The sequence below is a fragment of the Cheilinus undulatus genome, linkage group 1, assembly GCF_018320785.1.
Source record: "Cheilinus undulatus linkage group 1, ASM1832078v1, whole genome shotgun sequence".
Lineage (NCBI taxonomy): Eukaryota > Metazoa > Chordata > Actinopteri > Labriformes > Labridae > Cheilinus > Cheilinus undulatus.
Genome location: NC_054865.1, coordinates 35,991,182 through 36,008,742, shown reverse-complemented (window position 1 = coordinate 36,008,742; position 17,561 = coordinate 35,991,182). Strand labels below are relative to the sequence as shown.

Below are 17,561 nucleotides of genomic sequence, written 5' to 3'. Positions count from 1 at the left end.
TTAACAAACACAACATTAACGTGGTTCAAGTCTACAGCTTTCTAAAGAGTTACTTTATCATTGTGAAGTTGATTATTGTTTTAACACTATAAATACTTTCATTCTTTTCACATCATGTAGAAATGTGTCTAGTTTCATGACTTAGTGTAATGTTATTGGCTTATGCTTCCTCAGTCCCTAAAATCTAATGTAAAATGATTCATTCTAATTTAGCAAAAAGCAGTTTTCAGATACTAAGAGTTGTCTGTGCTTGGTGTCAAACGAACCTCAATCATGTTATGATTCTCCACGTGGGAATTCTTCATTTTATCCAGGATTATTTCCTTCTACAAAAGAACAAATGCAAAATTTATTTGACAAAGTTCAAATAAAATCATGAAGCTCATTTTCTAATTCAATGAAAAGAAGACCAACCTTTGTGATTTCTCTGTCTTTCATCGTCAACATTACGAGGGTTTCTTCAAGCTCAGCCTAAAACATTATGATGTAAATTTCTTTATTCAAACTCCAAAAGGCAGAATCACAAATGTGTTTCTCTGATTGTTTCTTACCCTCAACTCAGCATTGACCTTCCTCAATTTACTGATGCTATCTTCAGAACACGTTCTCTCAAAGGTCAGCTTTTCATTCTGTGAGGCCACAATTATTATTATTTTTATATGAAAGAACAACTTTGATTCTTGGAAGAAAACAAATTTTATTGTTTAAAGGAGGGCTGTCAAACCATTAAAACTTTTGTAGTTAATTGCGATCAATCTCATCTTTGGTCACATTTTGAAATTCTACTATTTTGCATTTAAAACAATTTTTGCTTCATTTTAAAATGCTTGTACTGTATTAAACCAAGCATGCTTCCAATTTGAATACACACCTTCTTTGATTTTGAAATAAAATAAACTTTTGGCAGATCGAAAAAAAAAAATTATGGCATGAACTTAACCACTAAAAAAGTAAATAAGGGAACAGTAAAAAGGTACATTTTAAATAGGTGCAGATGACTTTTGACTCATCTTCAGAGCTGTCTGTGATTTTTTTCAAGTGAGATGAGACATTAAGGAACAGTAGTGAACTTATTTTACATCACTGGGGCTGCAGAAATGCTGCTGTGGTCTCACCAAAGTGTGCTGAAAGGGACAAAAAAGCATGTGATTAATGTAATTAAAGAAATTAATGCACTAATCATGGACCTTAATTAATCGCAATTAATGCATTAATGCTGACAGCCCTAATCTAAATCAATTAACCAAAACGTCAATACCTTGTCTTCAAGCCTCCCAATGTGAAGCTTTAGGCTTTCAACCTCATTGTTCTAAAGACAAAAGGTGAACAGGTTAATAGCTGCCTTAAAAAAATCAGAGGATATGCATTAAGAGTCTAATTTACTAGTTTAGTGCAGCTGGTTTGGGCGCGGCTGGCTCTCTCGTGAGCCTCTTTGAATGCCCGACGGGTCTCCTCAAGTTCTTCTGTCAGGGATCTAGCTCTTGATGTTGACCGCTGAGCACTATTTACACAAGAATAAAATATAGAAATAGAATAAAATCAATTAATGCACACCTACAGAAAAATAATAGATGAATAATTAATTCAATAAACACCAACCATCAGGGGTCTCAGTGTGGCAATCTGTACTGACAAAACAGCCAGGAAATAAGAAATGTATATTTAATTATTTTCTTAAATCCAGGAGTGTACAGTCTTTTGTTTTGGTCCCAATGATTGTGTGAATGTTTGAATTATTGTTATTTGTTTTTTTTCTTCATTTTCTGCCTAAAAAATTTTACACTTTTAGAGTAAATATCCCCTATGTCACTGGCATGAAATGTAAAAGTATTGAGGGTGCCTTGTTTGCAGCAAAGTATTGTGTTTAGAGGAACTGTATTTTTTTCTTTACATCTTTTCATTCTACTGGTAGTGAGTTGTGTTTTGTTTAGGTGGAAAATGTTGTGCTTGTTAGTTTGCAGCGATCTGTGGGCTTCAAACGGTGTGTGAGAGGACTCTATTCATGGACTCTAAGACTGCCTTTTAAAGGTTCTCTTCAGAGGAGAGCTAGCCCCAGATATGGGGGTTCGAGGGATGAAAGGGTTTAATGGAGAGAACAGTAAGTCATCCTTCACCTTGCCAGCTTTGCTCTCAGCTCAGTGATCTCCAGTGTGAGCTGCAGGTTGACGTCTTCACACTGAGCCACCGTCCTCAACAAGCCGCTGTTCTGCTCACTGAGTTTACGGTGAGCGTGCTTCAGCTCGGCCACAGTGCCTAATAAATCTTTCCCGTCACTGAAGTCAAACAAATAGTTAGAGGTAAAGTGTTAAAATAGTTGACATTAAAGGGGGTAAACATATGCTGTGTTAAAAAGAGGAGAAATAACTAACCAGGAGCATTGGAGACTTTCTGAGGAAGCAGCTTTGGTTTCAGAGGTTGAGAAATCCAGTCCTGAAAGAGTAGCAGGTTTTATGAGTTGCTGTCTGGTATGATTAAGACATGACTCAGAAATTAAGATAAAACTAGAAAACACATACCGTTCACAAGAACTCTGGAGGAGTCTGGCCAAGATACTTGACTGCCATCCACATCAGCACTGAAACACAGAACAAGGCATTAATTTTCACAACATACAGAAAACAGCAAAAACCTTTAGACCAATACACTGCTGAATGATCAACACCAAATATTATGCTTTAAAGGGAATTTCATTTACTCTTAATACTGAACAGTTTCTTAAGACTACTCTACCATGACTACACATAAGTAATGTTTCTGCTACTGCTGATGAGCAGAAATCTTAGAAGTTTGGGGTCTTTTATCAAGTAAAGAAGGAAAAATATATCACTTTAGTGAAAGCACAGAGGTATTATAGGAAGATGCACTTGAAAAAGTGCTTACAGCCTTTATTCCATGAGAGGGACTAGATGAAGAAGAGCAAAAAATAGATATTTGATGACTAGAACTGACAAAAGTAAGTTTAGTCTTCATCAGTGTGACTAAAACTAGACTAAAATGTACTTTAGTTTTTGTCTGACATTCAAAATCCATGATATTTTTCCACTGTGGGAAAATCTGTGGGCATAGTCAAGCTTGACACATGTATACAGCTTAGCAGCCAAGGTCAAGCCCAATGGCATCTCTTTGTCCAGGCCTTTTCACCCCTGATAATACCCCTGGGGACCACTTATGGGTTTCAGATTCTTGGGACATCCACATCATTACCAGTGGCACATAGCAATCACCACGGGCCTCCTGGATGTTACACTAGGCTAGGGCATGTTTACTCGCACCATCCAACCCTTAATCTGCCTTAAAGGTGGGGACTTTGTTATTTTTTCCACAGATGATTTTCTCATGCCCCCTGGTAATATGCAAGGACATCCAGAGCACAACTGGGGTTGTCCCAATCCTCCTCCCTGCCTGATGGTGCCCTCAGGTGGGCTTACTCGCCACATCTACGCCTTACTTCAGCTTAAATTTTTGGCCCAAACATGCCTAAAACTTCTGCACAGTACTGTAAAAATGTCATTTACTGTTTTTATGATGTATTTACATATAATCAACTTAAATGATGTCTATTTGGAGCTAATATAACTTAATGTTGGGTGGTTTGAACTAGAAAAATCTACATTCAATTGAAGGTTACAAGTTTCTAAAGTTCCTAAATAAAGGTAGTGAAATAAGTTTCCCTCTAAATAAGCCATGACATCCAGAGTGATGGTAGTTTAATCTCACCTGTCCTCGCTGCACTGTGCGATCCACTCCCTCATGGTGATATGAAAAGTCTCCCTGCTCACATGTGGGTCAAGACCATCAGGGTCCAGCAGCCGCCGTAGGGCGGCCAGTCTGTCCTGCTCTGGACTCTGATGCGTCATGGTCTGTAAGTACTGAACAATGGCAGAGGCCAGCACCTCACCTGAAGATAAGAGAGATGCAGGAACAACAAAAAAAGATTCATAGGATCATCTTAATTCATCTTGTTGAAATCAACAGCTTTAGTACCTGTGCTGGAGGTGTTACATGTCTCATACATCATGTTGAGAAGATCATGTTCAGAGAATCCGCTTGATTCTTTAGTGCCCTCCTGCCTCTCCTTTGACCCACATCCAGATGAGTCCCATACTACAGAGAAAATGAGAGTATAAAGTCACGCAGGGAGCACGTTTAAAACAAGCTTAAAAGGTAGATCATATTTTATTGATACTAAGATAAAAACTTTTTCACTTACCATCATTGTTGTCAGACATTGCACTTATTTCTCCTAAATCCTCAAATATCGGCCACTCCTACATGACCTGATATTCAAACAAGCATCACATACATCTTTAGGCTTACTCAATCATCAAATTAGCTATAACATATCAAAAGAAATACATAAAAATGAACACTATCAGAACAATACCGTGAAGCCAACCATTTTCAAGTTTTAGAGCTTTTCACTTTATTTGACAGATAATGCTTAAATGGTGTAGCGGGATCAAATCACAGAGCTACACTGTGTATTTCTCTAAATCTTCAGTTTAGACAGAAAATTCTGAAGTTAACTGTCACCCCAGGGAAACATTTGACATGATTTTTTTGATAGAAGACAGCAAAACTGCCCACCAAAATGTCATACCTGATATCTTTATATGCAGATGCAAACACAGACTGGAGAATAATATTGTCATAATGACAAATAAAGGTAGCACTTTTAACAGAGAAACTAGTCATTAAAATGTATTCTTTACCGCTCTCATGCTTGGTCAGTTTCCCGTAACGAGAGAAGAGGTTGTCAAATAAAAATCCAGAGCTCCATTTTCATTACTGCTCTTCTGATTTTCCTCTTCATTCACTGTGATGCTGGCACAACAAGTCATCAAGATGTCCTTGTGCTTGTTTTCACTGCTTCACATCAAAACCAGCTGACATCCCCAAGTCCCCCTCTCTCCCACCCCTTCTCCCTCATCCTTTCCACCCACCTCACTGCTGCCAAAGTGCTCCCCTGCTGAGGTGACAGTGTGACAATGGTGCAGTTCATGGATTTCAATATATATTCAAGGCCACAAGGCCACCCATAAGGGCAGATAAAGGGGGAAGCTTTTCTGGGGCCCAGCAAAATGGGGGGGGGGGCATGGAACTGAGTAAAATCATGGTCCACTTCAAAGTTAATCCATGATAATCAATCAAACAAAACTTTATTACAGACTCTAGGGCCAGAAAAACATAATAAAACCATAAAACACATAAAAGGACAGAACAATACTTGCATACTTTCATAAAGGCACTGTAAAAGATAAATTAAATGCAACCATATTTGATATTATACCTGAACAATAACCAATCTTATCAATGCGGATGGGCAGATTGACTAATATGCGTCAAAAAGGCAAAAACTTGTTACAAGTGGAAAAAATATCAAAAATTAGGAGTGATGAAGATGGGCTAGAAAGTTGCATGAATAAATAATTTGAACACCAGAACACATAAATAGCATGGTGCACTTTTCGACTCCATAATGAAGTAACCGTTAATCAGGACGTGAGCTCCAGTTCTACTTCTCATGCATTGATATCAATAAATCACAACTCTGGAGGGCCCATCCCAGAGTTAGGCCAACTCTGAAGGCAGGCCGGTTCACTGGTTATACAGTACTGAAGTCGAAGCTGTTTAAACTTCAGTAACGTGTAGTTTTAAGTGCCGTCGAGGTGTCAAAAAATTAAAATATTCTCAATATATTTAAATGCCCAACGGATCAACTGAACCTAACGTTTGTCTCTACCTTGAGCTTCGTTCCATACAAGACGAGAGTACTTCTGTAAAATGTTCAAAACATATATTCTAAAGTATTTTACCGTGTTCAACTTACCTTGTAAATCTGAAATGTACACTGAAGCATTTTTGGTTGTTCTAGCAAATTTTACCTTGTCGCTTTCATCGCGAAGTCAACGGATCAACTGAACGAGGAACGTTAGTTGTTTTCCTCAATCCGGTCGGGCACATTTTTCAGTGACACAGTTTCTGTGTTTGTTTCCTATCGGACGCATGTAGTAGCTGCTATCAGACAACGGGAAGAGATTTTGTAATTTTTATAAATCTAACTTCAAGTGGACGCCCCCCCATCAAGATGTCTCGGGGCTCTATTGAGATTCCCCTACGGGACACAGATGAGGTAATAATATAGAGTTATTGTGGATGTTTTAGTAGCTAACGGAAGTCCACTGAACAAATACTCGTTAATGCTAACCCATGTTAGCATTAGCTAATGTTCTGAACAGCATAGCGGAGCTTTCACATTAACGTCAGCGTAAAGTAGCTTTTTGTAAATAAGTCCCTAAATGTACTTTAAATATAAGTGATATTTGGGCAGCACATGTGGACGTGAAAACAAAAACAAGCCTAGAACTTCATCGGCACTGTTAATGCATCATGTCTGTGCTGAGGAATATAAAACTCATTATAACCGAATGCTTACTTCATTTTGTGTTGACCTTTGTATGTTTATTTGTTGATGATCTCTGTCACTGCCGCTCTCAGGAAAGTTGTCCAGATTAAATCGAACAGTTGGAGTGTTTTTTCGTGAAATGCAGACTCGATGGAATTAAACTTTCACGCCTATCTTTTATTGTGAAGTTTAAGCCACAAAGTATCTGTTAAGCTTAGCTTTACTGCGGTATTTTTGTTTGAATTTCAAAATTAAATATCAAACAATGTCAAACATCTTGAGTTTTAACTGTTATTACCAGTGATTGTTGTGGTCTAATAATATTCTGTCAAGTTTAAAATATCTTGATATTGTAGTAGTTGTAAGTAGGGATATAACACGATATTTTAATCACAACAAAGCCTGATTAAAGAATAAATAATTTTTATTTATTATTTTTAGATAGTTGAAATAAAAAATACCCAGTATGTAACAATGGATCTCAATCTCAGGCCTTTCTTTGTGAGGATATTTACAGATGCTATGTCTGTTTTTTTTCACGCTATGGGGATAGCTGTGTCAAATATTTAGGTCAGCATTACTGATGGGCAAAATATTAGAAGACAAAACCTGTGTTAACTAAAAATAAAAAAAAATTACTACCTTTATGTTGCCCAGATTTATTGCACTTGTTAAGTTATATTAAAACACTCACATATAGTCAAAGAATTACAACATTTAAAAAATACAAAACTTAGAATATTATAATTTTATTATTGTTTTACTATTCGACCCTCTTGTTGATGTGTCCTTTGTGAACAAGCTGTTTCAAAGAGCTGAGAACCATTTCATATAATAGTTATTTTTCAAATGTATATATATTTTGTATGTGTCTCTGTGTTATGTGATTGGCTATTGGGGATGGTTTTTTTTCTCCGAACTGCTCAACCACAGACACACCATGCGTAAAAGACTCATGCTTGATGGTGTAACATTATTGTTTATATCAGTTGTGTAAAACAGCCCAGCAAGGGAGCAGATTTCATTTTACCAAAAGTGGAGATACTGTATTTAGAAAAATAATTAGATGACGTTTTCATCACTTAAAAAAATGTAGGCTTGATTGGAGTAAAATACCATCACAGATATAAGTCATAGGTCATGACATTGCTTGAAATAGCAGGCCAAACTAATCCAAGCTTGTACCCAAATAAAGAGCTGAAAGAGCTGTCTCTTCTTGAGTTGAACCAAATGACCTGGGTCACTTAAAAAAGTCACAATTCCCATCACTATGACCTACATCCATTACATGATTATGAGGTGATGAGTTTTATAATGTGTTGATGCATATTGGTACTTAAATAAATTGATCCTTGCAGGTTATTGAGCTTGACTTTGACCAGCTGCCAGAAGGAGATGAGGTCATCAGTATCCTGAAGCAGGAACACACACAGCTGCACATATGGATTGCTTTAGCGGTAAGTCCTTAGAGTTACATTAGCTCCTGTAACGTTGTCTCGATTAATCAACCATGAGTCTAAACTTCATGTATGCCCTGACGTGTCTTCCAGTTGGAGTACTACAAACAGGGCAAAACAGAGGACTTTGTCAAGCTCTTGGAGGCAGCTCGTATCGATGGAAACCTGGACTACAGAGACCATGAGAAGGATCAGATGACCTGTCTGGACACACTGGCAGCTTACTACGTCCAGCAAGCACGTAAAGAGAAAAACAAAGATGCCAAGAAAGAGCTCATCACGCAGGCCACGCTGCTCTACACTATGGCAGACAAGATCATCATGTATGATCAGGTAAAATAAAAACTATCTGAGGAGAAAAACTGGTGAATCTGGCAACATTAATGGCTTCAGTTAGATTAACCATTTCATGCACTTCGCTCACCCAGAACCATCTGTTGGGAAGAGCCTGTTTCTGCCTGCTGGAAGGAGACAAGATGGACCAGGCTGATGCTCAGTTCCACTTTGTCCTCAATCAGTCCACCAACAACATCCCTGCTTTACTTGGTAAGATGGATGTAAAATCTAACTCTTATTTTAACTAGTTTGAATGATTAACTGGATTAATGAAACTGTTTTTATTTCATTTCAACAGGTAAGGCCTGCATCTCCTTCAATAAGAAGGATTACCGAGGAGCTCTGGCGTATTACAAAAAGGCTCTACGTACAAACCCTGGCTGTCCAGGTAAACATTCTTTCTTAGAGCTGAACCATGTATTATCAGTTACAACTGTGACTTTAGTACCATTTATTAATGTTACTTTAATGTGATCAATACAAGAAATCAATATTTTAGTGTTTTAAAAAATTGTTCTTATGCATCTAAAAATTGATGTTTTACACTGACAAATGGTGCAAAAAAGACACTTCATGTTTTATCCATTCCAAAATCTATTCGTTGATTGATATTTTTTGATAATCTTGATTTTTTTTTAAGTATCAGAAAACAGAGAAAACCGCCAAACCCTTTAATAAGACAAGCTGCCTCTAAAGTACAACTGGCAATTTTATAATTTTTTTTAATGAATGGTATGAATGGTAGACCGATGGTCAAAAATGCTGCTGATAAATTTTTATATCAGATTCATGGATTAATAAATAAACATGGTTGAAGCTGAGAAAAGCATTTATAGCACTATAGTTCCTCCTTACTAAAACTTACTAAAGTACTAAAACTAAAATGTAAAAAATCATTTTAGTTAACTGAAACTAAATAGAAACTTAGCTTTACAAAAAAACCAAAAACTAACTGAAACATAATTCTGTGCTTAACTCAAATAAGATAAAATAAGAGACAAAATCTCCTTAGCCTTAGTCTTTGACAGCAGCAGACTGACTAACACGGACACCCATGCCTGGAGAGTGTAAAATTACCTGATTTTGATCCGAAATACTTTATACAATGGTAATTTTGGGTCTTGAGTTGTATACAAACATAAAAATTTAATAAATAAAGAGAAAAGTGAAGAGTCCCTTTGAGTCTCAGCGCTGAAAAGTTCCCCATATTGCCGATAGAACTAAAACCGACACTTAAACTAATGAAAACTAAACTAAATCGGAGCATTTTTGCAAAATAGAAACTGGACTACACCAACAAAACACCAGTTATTGACTTGTATATCAGTTTGAAGCCATGTCCAGCTCCTGTTGTTATTGTAATTTAAACACAAACAGGTTACTAACCATCTATTTTCTCTCTCATTTCCACACTGTTGTCTGCAGCTGAGGTGAGGTTGGGGATGGGCCACTGTTTTGTGAAGCTTAACAAACTGGAGAAGGCTCGCCTGGCTTTTGGTCGAGCCCTGGAGCTCAATTCAAAGTGTGTGGGGGCTCTCGTTGGCTTAGCGGTCTTAGAGCTCAACAACAAGGAGGCAGATTCCATCAAGAATGGGGTGCAGCTCCTGTCCCGGGCCTACACTATCGACCCCAGCAATCCCATGGTGCTCAACCATCTCGCCAACCACTTCTTCTTCAAAAAGGTAGTTTGTTTGTCTCTTAAATATAGACATAAATACAAAGAAGACTGCTATTAAACTATTTATTGCACCCTTTTACTTTTATTTCCTGTGTAGGATTACAGTAAAGTGCAGCATCTGGCCCTCCATGCTTTCCATAACACTGAGGTGGAGGCCATGCAGGCTGAGAGCTGCTACCAATTAGCTCGCTCATTTCATGTGCAGGTAAAAAGCCTAACTAATCCTGAAGCGGCACACTTTTTTCACTCTTTTATCATGTAACATCACTAATGTCTCTGTTCTTGTACACTTTGCAGGAGGACTACGACCAAGCATTTCAGTATTACTACCAGGCCACTCAGTTCGCCTCATCTACCTTTGTGTTGCCCTTCTTCGGCCTCGGACAGATGTACGTGTATCGAAGAGACAAGGAGAACGCAGCACAGTGCTTTGAAAAAGTTTTAAAGGCTTATCCCAACAACTATGAGACAATGAAAATTCTGGGGTCTCTGTATGCAACATCTGATGATCAGGAAAAGAGAGACATTGCCAAAGTAAGTGCCCTGATTCAGATCATTTGGTCAGGAGAGTTCAAATACTTGCTGATCCCGTTCCCCTTTTAGCTCAAAATCATGTCTGTAATTAGCTGAGAGATTTGCTGAATGATAATATAGAGCGATGCACTTGGTCCATAGGGTCATTTGAAGAAGGTTACTGAGCAATACCCAGACGATGTAGAGGCGTGGATTGAGCTGGCTCAGATCCTGGAGCAGACTGACATTCAGGGTGCATTGTCTGCATACGGCACAGCGACTCGCATCCTGCAAGAGAAGGTGCAGGCTGACGTTCCCCCTGAGATTCTCAACAACCTTGGGGCTCTTCACTTCAGACTGGGAAATCTTGGCGAGGCAAAGGTAGCTTAAATTACATTAAATATCATCATTAAAGTGTATTACATACCATGAAAGCTTGATTTTACTAGTTAGTCCCGCCTTCTTTTCTATAGAAATATTTCCTTGCATCTCTGGACCGGGCCAAGGCTGAGGGAGAGCACGATGAGCATTACTATAACGCCATTTCTGTCACCACCTCCTACAATCTGGCCCGTTTGTATGAGGCAATGTGCGAATTCCATGAAGCTGAGAAGCTCTACAAAAACATCCTGAGAGAGCATCCCAACTATGTTGACTGTAAGCGTCAAACACTGAAATAAGCAAGAAGAAGAATGTTGTTTACTGTGAGTTGATCTCCTGAATTTTTTCTGCAGGTTATTTGCGTCTTGGAGCAATGGCTCGTGACAAAGGAAATTTCTATGAAGCTTCAGACTGGTTCAAAGAGGCTCTGCAGATTAACCAGGTTCTTTTTTTTTTATATATATTTTAGAGTCGTCATGATACAGTCAGAATTCGGCGAACCCCATCAGAAACTCTTTTTTTCCCCTGCAGGATCACCCAGATGCCTGGTCCCTGATTGGAAACCTTCACTTGGCCAAACAGGAATGGGGTCCGGGTCAGAAGAAGTTTGAGCGTATTTTGAAGCAGCCATCCACACAGAACGACACATACTCCATGCTGGCTCTGGGTAACGTGTGGCTGCAGACTCTACACCAGCCAACCAGAGACAGAGAAAAGGTACAGACTGATTTGAATTTTTGATAAACTGAGAGAAAGGAATGACAAATACTTGCAGTTCATGAATCGACTCAGATTCAGACTTTTTTGATGGAAAACGTCCTAGTGGTACAGGTTGGCTTAAAAAGACAAATTATTACTCCCCCGATTGGTGCGTTTCACTTTTTTCTTACTTTTGTTTATTTTTATATTTATACTTGTCTGGAGTTTTATTTATCTGTTTCATTTATAAATGTGCCACTGTGTTGCAAGTACTATTTTTGAAGTGTGGAAGAAGTTTTTTTTTTTGTTTTATTTCAAAATTATTAAATCTAAAATATCATAAACCATATATAGATGAGGGCAAAGCTATTAGCCCCCCTATGAAAATATCAGTTTTCCCCTGTATTTCCTTGTGCTGTGAAACAGTGCAAGGATTTTTTAACACAGCTTTTTCAAACATCCTAGTTTTATCTTGGAGGCTTAATTTTTTTTCTTTGCACACAGATACAAACTTATTTCACAAAAAAAACAAAACTTACCATGGTCAAAATTATTAGCCCTCCTTTAGAACTGACCTTTTTGTGGAGCAGTAGCTCAAACCACTGTTGTGCAATGATGTGTTTTAACTTTGTAATGCTCACGGATTGTAGAGTAAGTTAAAACTAAGAGTTATCTTCCAACTTTTATACATTGTAAAAGCATCAGAAAGGATTTGAGCTGTCACTTGAGGACGCATCATGGCAGAAACAAAATTAATCACTTTATACTTCAGTAAAAGGATTCTTGATGCTCACGAAGCAGAAGAAGTATATACAAAGTTATCACAGTATTTGTAAGTGTTGAGAACTGGAGTGAGAACTATCATCAAGAAAGTCAAAGAGAGCCACACAGTACAGAGCAAACCTAGCAGAGATAAGGCGAGAAATGTTTCAAAGACTTAGGAAAGAAAAGTAGTGAGAGAGCCAAGATACTAATGAATGACTTAGCCAAGTTGAGAACTATAGTCTCAAAGAAGACCATCACTAGAGCCCTGCACAGGAATGACTTAGAGGTTGCAGACCAAGAAAAACACTTCTGAAGAAGATACACCTTCAAGCCAGAATGAAGTATGCTGAAGACAACCTGGAGAAAGATCATACATACTGGAAGCATGTCCTTTGGTCAGATGGGACCAAACTAGAGCTCTTTGGCCATAGAGACAAGATGCTTCAGGAACTGGGAATCTTGCAAAGATGGAGGGAATCATGAAAAAAAGAAGGATGCATGAAGATTTTGAAAGAAAAACCTGAAGCAGTCAGCAGCAGAATTAAGTTCAGTTCAGACAACTTTATTAATCCCCAAAGGGCAATTAAGTTTACAGTTTACCCGGCCTTATTTAAACAATTTAAACAATTAGGAGAACAAAAACAAACAAATGCCAAACATTCACAGCAGCATATAGACAACCACATTCACATGTCAGTGCCAACCGATCAGCAGGATCATTAATAAATGCACTGTCAAAGATGCATTAAGAAGTAAGATACACCTGAGACTTCATATTTAGCATGAGCCACAAGTCAATTTCAGTTTACCTCTCAGCATTTAGCAGCCTGATAGCTGAAGGGATAAATGAGTTTGAGTATCTGTTTGTTTTCCTTGGGGGTGCATGATAGCGCCACCCAGAGGGCATTAGAGAAATTCAGAGGAGAGAATGTGGCCAGGCTGATCTATTATTCCCCTGGCCTTCTGGACCACACGTTTCTTCCAGAAATTTGGGTCGGGGTCATCACTTTATCTTCCAACACAACAACAACCCCAAAACATACATGGCTCCTGGTGAAGAACTACCTCCAGAAGACCAAAGTGAACGTTATTGAGGGGTCTTCACAAAGCCCTGACTTGAATCCTATTGAAAGTCAGTGGGGTGAACTGAAGATGAATGTCCATGCCAGAAGACCATCACATCTGGAGGAGCTTGAGAGATTCACTAAAGCAGAATGGGCTGTGAATGAGAGAATGGGAGGCGTGTCAGAGTTGTTGAAAACTACAACAAGCAACTGCAGGCTGTTATCCAGCAAAAAGGAGATGATATTGACTATTACTGCCAGGGGGGCTAATGACTAGTTTTTTGTTTTTTGTGGAATATTTTCATTTCTGTGTGCAAAGTAAATTAATTTCAGCATCCAAAATAAAACTAGGATGTTTTAAAGGGCTGTGTTAAAATTCCTTGCTCTGCTTGAAATGTTTTAAGGAAAATGAAAGTTTCATCGAGAAACCAGTTGCGTGAAAAAAAGGGGTAAAAATGGAGAAACAAGGTTCCTGCAAGTCTTTCAAAATACTACTAATCAAAGGCTTTAATCATTATTTTGTAATTCAAGGCTACACTTTATTCTAAAAAGAGTTTGGATTTTACTTGTGAGCAGTCTTCAGTTGTAGATCATGCTTTGACTGGGACATTTCCAGATAATCAAATGTACACTGTTCTGTAAGCAGTGTTTTTTATTTCATGACAGGAAAAGAGGCATCAAGATCGAGCCTTGGCAATTTATAAACAAGTCCTGCGAAATGACGCCAAGAATCTCTATGCTGCTAACGGCATTGGTCAGTTGAACTTACTTTGTTGTTTTTTTTTTTCAAAATTGTTCCATCAATCTTTTTAAGTGTATATATTATTTATTTATTTATCAATGTCTTTCTGCAGGTGCTGTCCTGGCCCACAAAGGTTATTTCAGAGAGGCTCGTGATGTGTTTGCCCAGGTGAGGGAGGCCACAGCAGACATCAGTGACGTCTGGCTGAATCTGGCACACATCTATGTCGAACAGAAGCAGTACATCAGCGCTGTGCAGATGGTGAGGGCTAGACATGTAATTCCATAACAAATTTTTTTTATTAATGCATTTTCTCTTTAAGGTTGAGTATTTTGTTGTGCTCCACAGTATGAGAACTGCTTGAAGAAATTTTACAAATATCAGAACACTGAGGTGCTGCTGTACCTCGCGAGGGCGCTCTTCAAGTGCGGGAAGCTCCAAGAGTGCAAGCAGATGCTTCTGAAGGTAACAACAAGCAAAATAAAATACTTTTCTATGCTGCAGTGGAGAAAGTATAACTTTTCTTGTTTTTCTGTTTTATTAACAAGGCCCGACACGTGGCACCCAGTGACACAGTGCTGATGTTCAATGTGGCTCTAGTGCTGCAGAGACTGGCTACTCTGGTGCTGAAAGATGAGAAGAGCAACCTGAAGGCTGTGCTGAGTGCTGTCAAAGAGCTTGAACTGGCCCACAGGTAGAGTGATAAAATGTTTTTTTTTTCCTCACAATGCTTTTCTCACTATCCTTTGGCTAATCCTGCTATTGTCCTTTATCTGCTTATAGGTATTTCAGCTACCTCAGCAAGGCTGGAGACAAGATGAGGTTTGACCTCGCTCTTGCTGCATCTGAGGCCAGGTCAGTCTAAATGCAATATTTTCAACACAGATAAATACACACTGAGGGTAGACTTAAGTCTGGCAATGCTTTCCTAATGGTTAAGTTCAATATGCCCATCCAGATTGTTAACTTCACCAATAAAGAGGTAATTTGTAAAGCAAAAGAGTTCACATTTTGAAAAAGGCTTTGTTGCTTTGATAGGAGGAGTTATTATTCAGGTTAAGTATAGTTACCAAAGCTTTACAGTGGCCCTCATTTGGCTGGGCCCCAGAAACCTCTCCCCTTTATCCACCTGTGTAGGCAGCCTTGTATAGCTGTTACTACTTTGGACTGCTACTTTACTGGAAGTAAAATAAGCAAAAAAAAAAATCAGACCTTTCATTGACATGTTTTTTCCTCATAGTTTGATTTCAAAATGCTCATAGACAGCATTAGAAAGCTTAATTTACGTGCTACTACAAGAAATACTCCTGGCATTTTTTTCTGTGATGTCATATTTTATCTAACAGTCAGCACACAAGTATTAAAATTAATGATAGATTTTCTGTATATACCTTGAATGAGCCTTGCAGGATATGCAAAATAGTGGTATAGTTTTTACAGTGCCTTTAGAGGCTTTGAAATGTAGAACCAGCATCTTTCCCATGATCTATCTGCGCATACATCAGGGTTAAATGATAATGTATCATCACTGCTCATGCTGTTGAATTGTTCAAATGATTGCATACATAAAAATAAAGCATTTTCATCCACCTTTGAGTAGTTTCTTATTTTCTAATGAAGTAGTGTAATAGTGTTCGCTCAGTGTAGGTTGTTGAATGACTGTGTGTGTGTGCATTGTGGGCTTACAGGCAGTGCTCTGACCTTCTGAGTCAGGCTCAGTACCATGTGGCGAGGGCCAGAAAGCAGGATGAGGAGGAGAAGGAGCTCCGGGCCAAACAAGAACAAGAGAGGGATTTGCTGCGCCAGCAAATGTTGAAAGAACAGGTACTTATAGGGCAGCCATTAATCAGCTTTGACACTTTTTGCTAATAACTGATTAATACATTTTTCATTTTTAAATAAATCTGACCTATTGCGTGAAAAGCTTGACATGTTACTCTTTAACCTCTCCAGGAGGAAAAGAAGAGCAGAGAGATAGAGGAGCAGAAGAAGCTCCTGGAGCAGAGAGCTCTCTTTGTGGAGAAGACCAAGAACCTGCTTACCTTCGCAGAGGGAGCAAAGGACATGCCGAAGGAGAAGAAAAAAGGAGGTGGAGGAGGAGGGCGTGTGAGTATCACAACTGACTGCAAACTTATCAGCAGACTCTTACGATTCTGAATGATGTCTTTATAACACATTTAATTAATTTATTAGCGCAAGAAAGGAGGCGACGTGGATGAATTTGTCAACGACGACTCTGACGAGGACCTGCCAGTGAGGAAGAAGAAGAAGAGGAAGGGTGGCAGTGACAGCGAGCAGGAAGAGGGGGGTGAGGAGGGAGAGAAGAAGCCTCGCAAGAAGAGGAAGAAGTAAGTCTGCTGTTCATCTTGGTATTTGAACATGTCATAGTAAGATGCTGACAGATAATGTTGTATTTCAGGCTGGTTAAAGGAGGAGATGACAGTGATGATGAGGAAGGAGCATCTCGACCCAAGAAGCAGCGGAAACCCAAAGAACGCAAGAAGATTGAAAAGGTTCTTTTCACATCTTTGCCATAACTGTTGAAGTCCTATTTAAAGAGCTTGTTTCACTAAATCGAACTTCTTTTTACAGCCTCAACCTGAACGTCTGCCACCGTCTCTCAAAGGAAAGATTAAGTCAAAGGCCATCATCTCTTCCTCCGAGTCGTCTTCAGATGAAGATGGGCTGAAAATCGCTGAAGACAGGTAAGAGCAAGGACAAAGAGCTTAAACAATAAAAAGTGTGGAGTCTTTAATAGATGCTTAATACAGTCTCTTCTCCCACACAGACAACCAAGAGACAGTGGCTCAGGATCTGATGACGATGGCGGCCACAGGAAGCGCATTGCATCCGACAGCGACTCAGATGGTGGAAGGAACCGGTCTGGCAGTGAAGCGGGCAGCCCTCGACGCTCTGCAGGCTCAGAGGATGATGACTCCGGCAGCGACCGTCCGGTGAAAAAGCGGAGGGTTCAGCGGCAGTCCGACTCTGAGCAGTCAGACAACGAAAGCAAAAGGAGCCGATCAGGATCAGACGACGAGTCCAGGCCTGGATCACCCGCAGCAGCATCTGATAGAGGATCAGACCGGGGATCTGACGCAGGGTCCGACAACGAGGGCTCCCCACGCCGTCAGAGCGGCTCTGAACCTGAAGGCTCCAACAATGATGACGACGACAGCGATTAAATCTGAAATCTGTGTCAAAGACTTATCCCACGTAATACTGAGAGATTCTTTATGTCTGCATTTTTATTGTTTTCTATTCAAATCAAAAATCTCTGTATGATCTGTTTGACTCAGACCAGTGAGGTGTAGGTCCTCCATCACAGTGCAAAGCTCTTTTCCTCACGTCTTAGTGGAGATGTTTCACAGAAGCTGTGGTTAGTTAAAAATGGATATAGTTTGATGTGGAATTAAAAGGTCAATGCATCATCCTTTAATTTTTTTAAAATCACAGATCAGAAAAGATACTGAAAATGGGAAGCTGCATCAACACAAGGTTGAATAAAAAAAGAAAAAGA

At 39.1% G+C, this 17,561-nt stretch overlaps 2 protein-coding genes and 1 long non-coding RNA gene across 3 annotated transcripts in view; 1 reads left to right on the top strand and 2 right to left on the bottom strand.

The window, feature by feature from the left end:
- Positions 1-571, bottom strand: part of mrvi1 (murine retrovirus integration site 1 homolog) — a 41,029-nt gene extending 40,458 nt beyond the window's left edge. The window contains exons 1-3 of the mRNA XM_041787212.1: positions 552-571; positions 415-471; positions 267-326 (exon numbers count right to left, since the gene is read on the bottom strand). Of these exons, the coding sequence (XP_041643146.1) occupies positions 267-326; positions 415-447 (93 nt within the window). The 5' untranslated portion in view covers positions 448-471; positions 552-571. The remainder of the gene's footprint in view (positions 1-266; positions 327-414; positions 472-551) is intronic.
- A 3,426-nt stretch (positions 572-3,997) lies between these two features.
- LOC121520500 lies at positions 3,998-5,911 on the bottom strand. Its single transcript, XR_005992778.1, has 3 exons — positions 5,831-5,911; positions 4,211-4,277; positions 3,998-4,104 (listed from the first exon to the last, which is right to left on the bottom strand). It is a non-coding gene; the product is annotated as an uncharacterized LOC121520500 (long non-coding RNA).
- A 79-nt stretch (positions 5,912-5,990) lies between these two features.
- On the top strand, positions 5,991-17,561 carry ctr9 (CTR9 homolog, Paf1/RNA polymerase II complex component). The gene is made up of 23 exons (XM_041791764.1): positions 5,991-6,133; positions 7,765-7,863; positions 7,957-8,196; positions 8,292-8,409; positions 8,498-8,587; positions 9,625-9,881; positions 9,975-10,082; positions 10,175-10,411; positions 10,553-10,771; positions 10,864-11,047; positions 11,125-11,213; positions 11,303-11,488; positions 13,966-14,053; positions 14,154-14,302; positions 14,390-14,506; positions 14,590-14,735; positions 14,825-14,896; positions 15,730-15,865; positions 15,995-16,147; positions 16,235-16,389; positions 16,461-16,554; positions 16,634-16,746; positions 16,830-17,561. Exons 1-23 carry the CDS (start codon positions 6,089-6,091, stop codon positions 17,224-17,226), a joined length of 3,492 nt encoding a protein of 1,163 aa, XP_041647698.1. The 5' UTR covers positions 5,991-6,088; the 3' UTR covers positions 17,227-17,561.

Bases quoted from the DNA above. Each gene is read 5' to 3' on its own strand.
- ctr9 (XM_041791764.1), top strand. From the start codon at position 6,089: ATGTCTCGGGGCTCTATTGAGATTCCCCTACGGGACACAGATGAG. The intron at 11,048-11,124 runs GTAAGCGTCAAA...TTTTTTCTGCAG, and splicing joins GCATCCCAACTATGTTGACT to GTTATTTGCGTCTTGGAGCA. The intron at 14,736-14,824 runs GTAGAGTGATAA...ATCTGCTTATAG, and splicing joins GAGCTTGAACTGGCCCACAG to GTATTTCAGCTACCTCAGCA.